The following is a 12,855-nucleotide window of genomic DNA, read 5'->3' as shown; positions in this document are numbered from 1 at the left end:
TTCCCAAAAGATATAGCAAAAAAATCTTTTTGTATGCATTTTTCTGTTGTGGTTTCAATAGGTATGCTCGCTCGTACCTGTCTTGTGGTTGACCCTGTTTTAAAGGGTACAAAACCATTTATGGGATGAAGTTAATGCTCCTCCAATGTTACAGTGCAATAATTTCAGAGTGTAAAAATTATTCTCTTTACCGTTTTTTGAATCTGGATCCCTTGAGGTCCGGTCGAGTGTTTTAGCCAGTTACGCAACCGAGGCATCCATTTACACTCAGAGATTTGGGGGCTTTAAAGGAACTAGATGTTGTGACAGAATACCGTGCATACATTGTCACAGTCAGTCACGTGATGTGCCACAGTCCATAAGATTAAAGCCAACTTTGAACGCTAGGGGTGTTTTATCTTTGGTAATTCTTAGAAACTGTGGGAGATGCCGCAACAGCAATAGGGACAGGGATCCAGGTTCGAATCTCGGTTAAGGCAAATGATTTTTACACTCTGAAATTGTTGCATTGAAATGCACAATAAGCGGATGGCTCCGTTAAAAGTTCCTGTCGAGGAATCCCCTGCAGTTACTTGGAGTCCCATACAGGTAGACCTAGTCTTCCATGGCCTCTTCACTCACATACTTCTCTCTTCCGTGATGTATCACTTTCAACTTGATTCTTCTATGTAGTGTATATTTCACCTCTTCATGATGTATATACAATTGTAGATCTGTGAATTTTTACTGCTGCATTGTGCTTTTAAACTATTAATCCAGGACTCTTAGGAATATGATAGTTAACATTTCTGTTAAACAAGGGAGGAACCTTAGCAAAGTGGTTAACCTTTTAATGAGTTAAACTTCTAACAACCATCATCAACATCTATTCACATTGTGGCAGGCTTTTCATTTGAAATGTTGGTACAATTATTTAATAATATTTGCAGATCATTCTTTTTCCCTACTGAAAATATTTTATCTTAAACGTTCAGATAGTCTATGGATTTTATGGTGCAATGCTGTCATTGTTATTTAGACAACCACCATTGGTTTTTCCCAATTTAAATAAGAAACTTTGGGATCGGGTTGATGCGATGGCTAACGCACAGGCTTCCCACCGAGAGGGCCCTGGTTCAAATCCTGGAGACAAATATCTTTCAGGGATATCCCGATCCTTTTTTGAGGTGCTCTGTAGAGAGCAATTTGAGTGAGTACGACGTCCGTCAAATGGGACATAAAATGCGGACCCCTTCGTGCCTTACGACAAGAGTAAGCTACTTCTGATGTCGAGTTTCCCTCCACCCCTCCTTTCCTACCTATCCCTAATGGTGCAAATGGCCTTAGCTGTTGCCTCTTACAAAAACTACTACTAATAAATAAGAATCTATAACAGAAACCTTATTTTCTTTGTTTTTTGTCTTATTGTCTTCCTCCTGCTGATATTTTTTACCGTTTCTTCATTTTGAATGTCCATCATAGCAGGAAAATTACATCCATAATCTTCAACAGGCTCTGGAACCAGTCCCTAAATTTCCTATTATGCAGTGGAACTTCGCTTAACAAGCACCTTGAATGGCAATTAATTCACACTGCAAACAAAATTATTTATCCTGAAAATGACTCGCTTAACAAGGGACTTTTTGCATAACAAGTAGCGAGGAGAGGTAGATTCCTGGAATAATTACACGTCTGCTACCTCAGTTTTTGTTGAACATGCCTTTGGCTATCATCTTAGTGTCACTAGTGATCACACATTTTTCTGAACTTGTGTTCAGGCTTATTATTAGTGATTCTTTGGGGCAAAGTTAAATAATATTTTGTGCATAGTTATAAATATTACCCAGAAGAAAGGAAAGCCACAAAAGAATAAAATTACAATAGAAATGAAAGGTGAAGTCATCGAAAATCAGGAATAATGTGCAAGCATGGCTGATCTAGTACACCTTTCAACGATTGGTGGGCATCAATGATTTGCATTTTTTTAAAGCACAAGGATAAAATTAACAAGATTCATTCTTTAAAGAGAGTGACGAGAATATGTACTCAACAGGCACATATTCTAAATGATGTTGAAAGGTTACCTCCCTTATGGATAAAGTGGAAAGTGATTTTCTACTACCTTGTTAGAAGATGTCAGGATCATCAACAACTGAAGAAGTATTTAAAGGGAGCCGTGCATGGTCTGAGAAGTTTATGAGGAGAACCAGCATCCATGGCATTCTGAAGCAGCAAGCTCAGAGTCAAAGGCAGCAGAGAACTTCATGGGTGACTTCCAAGAAACTCATAGATTCTGAGGTTTACCAGCCCAAAAAGGTTTTTAATTGTGACAATACGGGTCCCTTCTTCCAGAAGAGACTCGTCACAATCGCTGAAGGGAACCTATATTTGTACACAGCAGTAGAAGAGCCATTGCCTAACCCCTGTTTGTTTTCCGTTTAGAAACTCAAAGAGCCTTAAAGGGTATTAAGTAAGTTCCAAAATAGCAGGATAAATGTGATGTGGAGATCATGGAAAACTATTGTATCATACAATGTGTATGAGCTTAGTGCAAAGAGCAATAAGAATGTGGCAATACATGTCAGAAATTTATTTAATGATAATTCTAAGTTGGATTTTTATGAAATTTTGAAGTGTCAGCAAACACAAATATGTCCAGACAAGTGTTTTTTTAATTGCTCCTTATTATTCATGATGTACATCATGAATATTAAAGTATTGATTCAATTTTTTTGTTTCTACTAATCAAGTTCACATTCCCGATTACTTCATTCCACATTAGAAGAAAAGTTGAAAGTGATTCAACATCCTAAACATTGCATTTACATTTTTTTTCAATAGATCTTGTACATAATTTATTTTTTTGGGCATGGTCGTATTTTAAATTGATATATTATGTGTGAAAAATTGTTTCACTAAATGAGCGTTTTGCTTTGTGAGAGAGATTGCGGAACAAATTATTCTCTTTTGACATGGTTCCACTGTACTTGTTTTTTATAAGATTTTTGTCTTTTGCGGATAGCTAGAACATAATCCCATACAAAAGATGAATTATACATGTGCATATGACTTGGGAATATATGCTTTATTATTCTATTCATAGTTAAGGATAATTCTTTCTCATTACCTTGGAAAATATTAGCATTATTAATGTAAAATGTATTCTCCTTAGACTCCAGAAATAATCAATGAACCTAGGAAGTCTGGGCGTCAGCAGACAAAGAAAGAAATCAGCGGTTTCAACTTTAGCTCTGGTCTACCTACCGAAGAAATATTTGAACTCACATTACGTGATTACATTCTGGACATGGAAGATAAAATCACCATGGGTGGTTTTGGAATGCTTAAGGTTAGTTTGATAACTTTGTGCTTGATACATTTTAATTTCTGGTTATCAATTTATTGTATATTTAAGGAAAATGAGTGCATGGACTTTTAAATTTTCATTTTAAGTGTATTAAAATTTTCTTGGAAGGATTGTGGTTGTCTTAAATTATTACAAATATTTATGGAGATCAAAATGGAATTTTGGAAAACTTTCAGTATTTCTAAGAATTATTATGTTGGGCAGTTAATAAGTCAGGTACCTGAATCTGTGTGTTAGTGTGTTTTGAAGTGTTTGGCCTACTTGCTGAAGACCATGTAAATTGAAATTTTTGAGCAGGTGGTAGCTTTTGCATAAAATTCCACAGAAAAATTGTGAAATCCCTTTTAGGGTCTCTTATACTCCATAGGGGGTAGAGGAAAGTATTTTCATTCGAATGTGTGGGAATCACTTAATGCTGTTACTAAAAACTCAATGAAGCCAAGCAATCTGCCTTAGAGGTGGATATTAAAATACTTATCTATCTAATACAATGGAAAATGTTGGTTTTTGCAACACAAAACACGGAAAATTATGATTTGGAAAATAGTTTATTCTGTTATGGAGTATACAATTGTCAGGGCAAATGAATGTGAGGGTAAACAAAATGGGAGAGTATGGATTGTTCGAAAATTTTTAAAATTAAAACATTAAATACCTTTGACAACCTTTGGTTTTGTGACATTAAAAACTTTTGAGAGAGGAGAGGTATTTCAATGTTGCATTTTTTTTAAAGTATGTCTTAAGGTTCAAAGCATTTAATTGGCTTTACAATTATAATTTTATTCAGGATGTTGGGAAGGGAGAATAGCATGGATAATCCTAAAAATGAATAATTCACATGAATAATCGAGAGGTTACTTTTTTCAGGGATGGAAGGGATAAGATTGAATAACGCACGGGAAACAGATTTTCTTGATTAAATTATTATATACCATGAGATTATCTCGTTGTTATACGATTCAAAGCTCTTATAACCCCATCTACTTCCCATGCACAAAATTTCAAGATTGATAGTTCCCCTCTCCCCCTTCACAATTGTGCTGCTTTTTATAAATCCCAAGTGAATAGTTCTGCTTTAATAGTTCTGCTTTAATAGTTGCGGTGTAGTTGACTATCATTCATGCCCCAATATGTTTCCACCTTGTTATTTGTTCAAAAATATGTTTGTAGCTCCTCCTTGTGATATAATATACTATTCCATATGAACTAATGCTTGATTGAATATGCTATGCTAATCTTTTAAACAGTATGAATGACATTCCTTCTCTGATTTATTGTAGGTCAAAGATGCATATGCGTGGAGGGAAGCTCTTGGTGCTGGAAAATATGACCAGCAGTGTGATAAATTAGTTTGGGGAAACAAGGATTGCGCGAAAGAACTTGTAAGCTGGCTTATGTATTACTTATGTACTGGAAAAAAATGTCAGATGTGAAAATTGTATGTTGACGTTATTCTGATGTTGCTTTTGTGATGATTGTTTTACAGAAAGAAACTGCTACCGACAAAACGGTGTACAAATTGAAAAATGAAGGTAATAATAAATGATAATTTTTTCTTATCTTTGAGGTTTCCTGCATTTGTTATTAGAATTCAATGTTTAATTATTCACCATTTTTTTCAGGCAAAATAAGCAGACCTGATACCCCAGACACCACCAGTGTCTCATCTGATGGAGGAATGCCTAGCTATGAAGATCCTGGTGGCCACTTGAGCATAATCAAACTTGAGGAGGGCCAGAATGAAGAAGATGAAAATGGCACCAGTGGGGATGGCAGTAGTGACCTTGTGGTGAAGCCAATAGTGAAGCAGCTGGCCTCTGCGATACTACAGGTGGCCCAGTGCATTGAACATCGCTACCTGAAAAAACCACTGGGTGCGTGTTTAATAGTAGATTAAAGAAAGAGGTATTTATGCATTGATTGCATTAAATGTGTCTGCAATACTCATTGAGGTGTTGTCACACGTTTAGGAATTGTGCTGATTTTATAAGTCAATTCTCTTGTGTTTTTAATCGTTCGTACATTTATGCATCATCACCATGGTTAAAAATGCTTGCACAGGTCTTAGCTGTTTGTCTACTGCTATCCCTATCCTTTCACCATCTCATTCTCCTCTACTTTTATCAGTTGAGTAAATTTACCGCAAATTTACCTTGACAAAATTAACATTCATTAGCGTAAATTAGATTGAATAAATTTTCCATATTCTTATAGGGTGTTGTATACAACTTTCCACGAAAGTTGAAATCTCAAAAAGCAGAAAATGGGCTTTGACATTTGCAATATAAATAGAATTCAATTTCACATGTTTCAGCGCACGTGTAACTTTGCTTCATGTAATAGTGAATTACAACAATACATAATTCTGCTTTGATGTATTTAAATTTGTTTCGTAAGTTTTAGTGGCATTACATCATAATTTTCACTGTTATTCAAATTGAAAATCAAGTTTGATGTCATAAGTGTCTATTTGTTCTTAGTATTTTGGAACAAGCTGAATAAATGAATTTCATTGTAATTTTTAAAACGTTGGTCCTTGTTTGAACCTGCTGTGCTTTGAATCAACAAAAAAGTTTTTTTATATTTTTTTGCTCCTTATTTATTTGTATATATTAAACCCACTCGGATGTTTATTTTGTATTTATTAATTTCACATTAATATGTAAACAGTACTTTGTCCATCGCATCGGACTTTTAAATATAGAAACAATTACACACACCCAAGCTGTAGATAGAGAAAAATCCACCTGAGCGGGAATAAAATCTCTGGTTTGGCAGGCGAGGACATTACCTCGCCTCCACCGGGGCCAGCAAGTATCAATATTAATATGGTATAATTTTTCAACATCATTGCAGGTGAGGACCAGAAGAGTCAAGAGAAACGTATGAAGGCTATGCTTTCTAAAAAGAAAATTAAGGAAGAGGAAGGAGATGATGGTAAGTAATCTGTGGCTGATTGTTGTTTATTAAAGTGAACTGTATGTATGTCAAGACAATATGCTGAATGTTTGGATGACTATTTAATAACTTTTATTTGCTCATAAGTGGCATTGATTTCAGTGATGTTTATCTTTAATGTATTTGTTGTGTAATCAAAATTTAATACAAATCTCAGAAACCTTTCACTCTTAGCTACGACTTATGATTTATCATATTTTGAAAAATACAAAAATACACAAAGTTTCAAAATGACATACATGCATTCATTTACATACAACCTCACCAAAACATTTTTGTATTAATTGAAATGATAAATCTAAAAAATATGTTTTTATCTCAAGTAATGATTGTGCTGCTGTTATAACTGTAATGCTGTTTGCCTTTTCCCATGCAAGTTATTAAATTGACAAACAAATGTTCTTCATTCTTAATTTGAAGTAAAATGACAAAAGTATTCTTTAAAACATGAAAGCGTATGCTTTTAAGTGAATGATGGCAAAATTGGTATTGCCACTTAAAAATTCTGCCGTTTAAAAATATGAAATTGCTATTCATTTTATGTATGGTTAGAGGACTGATTAATATGGTTCTGTGTAAAAATTATCTTCTTTATAAAATAAATGTTCTGTTTTTAGCATTCACTGCATAGTTAAAATTCCATTTTTCAGGTTCGGAGGATGGCAGGGACAAGGATGACATAATGTCGATATCATCACCAATGGAGAGGTGGGAGACGTCCTTAATGGCCTCAACCAGCCTTTCACAACTGTATCTTCATTTTTACACACTTGGTAAGAAATATTACCCAATTAGAACTGTCAGTTGCAGTTTACTCTCAGAACAGGTCAATGGATAGTTAAATGAATGAATGTCCTCCTGGTTTTGTTCAATTAGTAAGAATGCCATACTTCTCAGTCCTAAATATAAATTTTCTCCTAAAAAGTTTCCATTGAGAGTACATATTACTCATGGTAACAAATTCGGTGATCTTTCAAAAGTTAGTCATATTATTGTTCATTTTTATCCAGTTGATGCCTTGTTTTAATGTACTTAGGTTTGCAAATCAGTGAAATAGTAATCATTTGGTTTCTAGAGCAGTGTTTCATTTTGATCCTGCTTATTTATAATTAATTGCTGTAGCATTCTTTGAATAGGCATATACCATAATAATGGGATATTGTATTATATTTTAACACGGACTGCAGTTAAAGGAAGTTCAAAAATGTCCGTTATGAAATTCGGAGCCATGATGGCATTTCTGCAGAGTAGTAGTTGAGAGTGGAGGTGGCCAACAATTAAGGTCATTTGCACCATTAGGGTTGAATGGCAAAGGAATTGTTGAGAGAAACCCGGTGTTGGCATTAGCCTACTCTTATTAAAAGGCACCAAGGGGTCCGTAGTTTAATGTCCGATCAAATGGGGGTCATTCTCTCTGATTGGGATACCACTAAAAAAATATGTTGCCTTTGGGATTTGAACCCGGGCCTTGTTGGTGGGAATGTTAGCCACTGCACCATCTCAATCCCTGCATTTATGAAGGACTATAAATGCTATCTCTTCTTAGTTTTCTTAGATTTCTTCATTATGCCTCAGTATGCTTTTCACTCAATTAAAGCCTTTCAAAAATGAATTTTATATTAGCGTGATATATAATGAATAACTCCATTTACAGTATCATACTACCTTGATCAAAAATTTCCCGGAATTTATTCAGAAAATTAAAAATACAAGTTTATTCATCTAAATCTATATTGTCCCCTTCAAAGTAATCCCCATCGACTGCAACACACTTATGCCAGCGCTTGATCCAATCCTCGAAACATTTTTTATATTCGGTTTTCGGTATGTCCATCAGTGCTTCCTGCGATTTTTCCATTACTTCCTCTCGGCTGCTAAAACGCGTTCCCCGTAATGGTTTTTTTAACTCGATTGAACAGAAAGAAGTCACAGGGAGCCAAATCAGGTGAATTCGGTGGCTGTTGGATGGTATTTGTTGCATTTTTCGTCAAAAAATTACGAATAATGATAGCACTGTGCGACGGTGCGTTATCATGGTGCAAAATCCACGAGTTTTCTGCCCACATTTCTGGTCTCTTTCGGCGAATTGCTTCACGCAAACGTCTCATAACGCCCAAATAATACTCTTTGTTTACTGTCTGGCCTTCTGGCAAAAATTCATGATGCACTACACCGTTGTAATCCATGAAAACCGTCAGCATTGCCTTCTTTTTTGACTGAAAACGACGTGGTTTTTTTGGTCTCGGCTCATTTGGTGAACGCCATTCACTTGCCTGATGTCTGGATTGCGTGTCGTACTCATAAACCCACGTCTCGTCTCCAGTAATGATCCTTTTGATGAATGTGGGATCGGATTCAGCCTCGCAAATCATGTCTTTTGCGACGTCAACACGGTCTCTTTTTTGCATGAAATTGAGGTACTTTGCTGCTACACTACGGAAACCCAAATCATTAACCACAATGTCTTGGGCGGATCCATAGGCAATGTTCAAGTCCTCCGCTATTTCTCTGATGGTTAATTTGCGGTTATTGACCAACATTTCTTTTACTTTATCAATTTTTTCACCGACTTTCGATGTCGATGGTCTGCCACTGCGTTCATCATCTTCGATTGACTCACGACCACTTCTGAACCGCTCGTGCCACTGGTAAACGACCGTTTTTTTTAGAGAATCGTTGCCGAAACACTTTTCCAACATTTCCAACGTCCGTGCGCCACTAAATCCGTTTTTTACGCAAAATTTAATACAAGTTCGTTGTTGCAAATTTAAATCCATTTCTGCAATTGTAAAAAATCGCCAACACACACAGAGATAGATGTACTCTTGGCTACGTAACTTTTGCAAATGTCAAGTTATGACACTAAGATTTAAAGGGAATATCAACAACAGATGTACCAATTTAACAAAAAAAACAGAACTCAAATCGGAACGATGGGAGCGCCACACGGTGGTTATTCCGGGAACTTTTTGATCAAGGTAGTATATTGTGTCTGCATGTTGCATTGGGAGATTCATGGTTTTCCAGGTTGTTTAAATGCATTGAGTCTTCATATGCTTAATGTTTCGAAGGCATTGTGGCTTCCATCTTCAGGTCAGAAGATCTGCAATTCCTCTGAGATGTCATCGCAAGAATGAAAACATGATTTAGTGAAACGTCCTGGAAAACTCTGAATATCTGCGTTTGCCTTGAAATCATTCAAGATATTGAGTATAGGAAACTTTTTGTGCATGATTGTGCAGCTCTTGAAGATTTTTGGCAATTCAGATACACTCTTCATGGGATCAGCTGATGTAGTAACAAAAAAGGTCGTAAGACGTGTGAATTTTTGCCCAACCATTGAGGTAACCCGTATTTAGTTTTCATAGTTATTTTCACTATGGCTCAGTGTGCTTATCACTAGTTTTGAACTATTCAAATATGAATTTAATGTCTGCAGAATGCATAATTCAAGGAAATAATTTTTTTTAATTGGATGACGAGGCAGATTAGCTATCTTCCTGAGTCAGAGGTGAGAGAATTTTGACTTTATATATGTAGTTTCAACAAATATATGATATGGGGTTGATGATGTCATATTCCCATGTTTGTCTTGAATGTCTGTACCCAAACACAGCCCTCAATGAGGCTGTTGTATTGGAAAACCTACAGCAAGTATCAGCTGTTCAGAAATGGCAACACAGGCATCCCATGGGCTAATGATAAGGAGGCATAAGGAGAGTGTTGATGTGTAAATAGCACTAATGTTCAAGTATGTGGAGATATATTCTCATGTGGTAGTGTGATATATTGACATGTTAATAACATTTATGTCATATTTCTTTATAAATAGACAACAGTATCCAGTGGTCAAAGTCTGCTCTCTATGCCCGGTGCAGGATATGCAGGAAACAAGGGGACGGAGAGAATATGCTGTTGTGTGATGGCTGCAACAAGGGCTATCACCTTTATTGCTTAAAGCCAAGGTTAAATGTAAGTTGACAGCTATTTCATCTTAAGTCTTAAAATCTTGTGATATATATATCAATTTTCTTGCCACCATTTTCTTTTCACATTTGCATCAAGTCTAACAATTACATTGGTTCATGTTTTTTATCTCCACTTTCCCTTGCATGCCTAACGCAAGAAGCGTGAAAAGGTAGAGTGTGAATAATTGACATTAATTTATGGAACAGATGGCCTTAACATTGCATGATCATAAGTGAACGTAATTAGACAATTGGCATTCAGTGCAGTGTATAGGGTAGTAATTTGTCAGTGTATGACTGTGGAGAAACATTTAAAGCGTCATTGAGCCCACTCTTTTGATTGAGAATCTAGAGAGAGAGTGCTTTGTTTAGTTGTGATGTATAAGCCCAGAGGTTATTTTAAACCTTTCACGTTCCTGCGGGAAGTGTTTGGATTTTTGGGTTCTTCTGTTCTTGCTGTGATCAGCCTGCATTGATCCTCTGTAATTGTGATGATGTTTCGTACCTGTTGCAGAATGATATCTTTGAATGTGGATGGTGTACTGGTACGAAATTGCAAAATTCAAAAGTGAATGATTGCAGAAGAAGAACCCAAAAATCCAGAACATAGCTGCACCACAGGGCTGCAAAAGCATTTAGAAGGACTTCTTTTGAAGTTGTGCGCCTTGGTTATATGTTCTATTTGTAAAGTACAAGCTTGAATATTTAGTACAACATGCCATGAAATAAATTAATTAGGTATGAAATGGATCTTTAATAAGAGTTACTATAGTGTGCCAATCAAAACTCGTTTTTTAGTACTCTTTCCTGGTTGGCACTTAGTTTTTGTGTACCCTGACTTAATTATGTAGTTATTTTATGTAATTTCTGCTTTTCTTGCATTCTCTGTCACTCAATTAAGGTCTATAAAAATTCTGCTGTGTAGGCTGCTCTGTGTCCTTTTATTGAAATTTCAAAATGTCATTCATTCATTATATTTATTTTAGGCTAGCATTGTCTCTTTTGTTTTCATTTTTGTTGGCTAGTCTTATAATGATGTATAACAACTTTTTCTGCTTTTTACTGTTTCATCTGAGCTTAGGCATGTTGGCAAATTCTGTGTAATGCCTGTATTTTTGTTGCTTTAGTAGTTCAAGTTTGTTCATTTTAAGTTCCAAAAAAAGTTGGCTTGTAATTGAAGCAAATATTTTGTTGTTAGTTGCAAGAGATATGACTGCTGTGAATGACAGGGCTAAATTTTAATTTCTAAATATCCCAAACAAATGCTTATTATTAATTTAGAGTTTAGTAAAATAGAATTAGTTTGTTTGGTTGAAAATCATTTTGTATTCTGTTAGACCATTCCATTGGGAGATTGGTTCTGCCCTGCTTGCCGCCCTCTCGAGAAGGTGCAGCCTCCAAGAAAGTCGAGAAGACTGTTCTCTGAGGAGTCTGAAGAAGAGGCGGAGGAAGAGGAGGAGGAGGAGTCTGAGGATGAGGAAGAGAGGTGTGTGTGTGTGTGTGATTATGTTAAATAACAAAGGCTTTTGACTGTGGCTGAATATCTTTTCATTTGTGGTTAACTCATCCTCTCTCTTTTTCAACTTTTGACAGTGAGGAGAGCTCGATTCCTGCCAAAACATGCTACAAGTGTGGTGGGGATGGAGACATGGCATGCTGCAGTTCGTGTCCCTTGGCATTCCATATGAACTGCACTGATCCACCACTTCGCAAGATTCCACGGGGTTCCTGGTCATGTCCAAAGTGCAAACCGCATCACTTTTCAAATCAACCGATGGGGAAGAGAGGTAAAGGAAAGCATTGACTCCTTATGTTTGTAAGCATCCGTGGTGTTGGCACTTGAAAATCATTCATATTTTCTGGGCTGTCCATGTGCAGGACACCTAAGTGAACATCACTTGCAGCAACCTAGAAAAGATGTTTTATTTTTGGCAGCTTCTTTTTCGTTTTTGTTGAATCGGAAGATATTGCCAGATGCCAGTTTCTGTTAGTAGTTAAAAATTCCTCAGTAGATGGTGCATCTGTTTCCTTGTTTATTAATCATTTATTCTGTCCAGATTTTTAAGTAATAAAAACATAAAACAAAGTTCAAATCTTATTTTCCACTCAAACTTCACCTTTTTCTCTCTCAAATTATTTGGCATTTATGCTTTTCTGGTGATGTATTGTGCCTACCTGTGAATTGCATACCTATCTTATCCAAATTTTAGCCTAATAAGATTTTCCAAAATGAGTTCTTTATATTCCAAAATTATGCTTTTATAAGTCTGCGTTGAAGTATCAGAATCGTGGTGGTGGTGCCAGTTGTGATACAAACTCATGGCAAAGGTGACCAGTCTCATTAATTGTTTCATTTACAGAAATGGCATCTCCAGGTCTATCTTAAATGGTGTACGTTCGGTGCTTACACGTCCTAATATCCCACTTACATTTTCTGACATGCCTACAGTGTGTCACGGATCATTCAATGCCATGATCTTGCATGCAAGGAATGTAAAAATTTTGATGATTTGAAAATTTTCTCCATTTTTAACTTCATGCGATGCTTAATATTCATGTAAATTTTAGTAGATAATTCATGTT

General features: G+C 36.0%; 1 protein-coding gene across 3 annotated transcripts in view; it reads left to right on the top strand.

Moving 5' to 3' along the window:
• Positions 1–12,855, top strand: part of Acf (ATP-dependent chromatin assembly factor large subunit) — a 49,663-nt gene that overhangs the window by 26,007 nt on the left and 10,801 nt on the right. For all 3 annotated transcript variants that reach the window (XM_071597466.1, XM_071597468.1, XM_071597465.1), the window contains exons 14-22: positions 3,152–3,328; positions 4,627–4,728; positions 4,833–4,878; positions 4,969–5,220; positions 6,203–6,283; positions 6,955–7,077; positions 10,137–10,276; positions 11,610–11,758; positions 11,866–12,059. In XM_071597466.1, coding sequence (XP_071453567.1) covers positions 3,152–3,328; positions 4,627–4,728; positions 4,833–4,878; positions 4,969–5,220; positions 6,203–6,283; positions 6,955–7,077; positions 10,137–10,276; positions 11,610–11,758; positions 11,866–12,059 — 1,264 coding nt within the window. The remainder of the gene's footprint in view (positions 1–3,151; positions 3,329–4,626; positions 4,729–4,832; positions 4,879–4,968; positions 5,221–6,202; positions 6,284–6,954; positions 7,078–10,136; positions 10,277–11,609; positions 11,759–11,865; positions 12,060–12,855) is intronic.

The sequence above is a fragment of the Hetaerina americana genome, unplaced genomic scaffold (genome assembly GCF_022747635.1).
Source record: "Hetaerina americana unplaced genomic scaffold, ioHetAmer1.1.p SCAF_9, whole genome shotgun sequence".
In the NCBI taxonomy this organism is placed as follows: domain Eukaryota; kingdom Metazoa; phylum Arthropoda; class Insecta; order Odonata; family Calopterygidae; genus Hetaerina; species Hetaerina americana.
The sequence above is the reverse complement of the archived record's forward strand: the minus strand, read 5'-3'. Positions and strand labels throughout refer to the sequence as shown.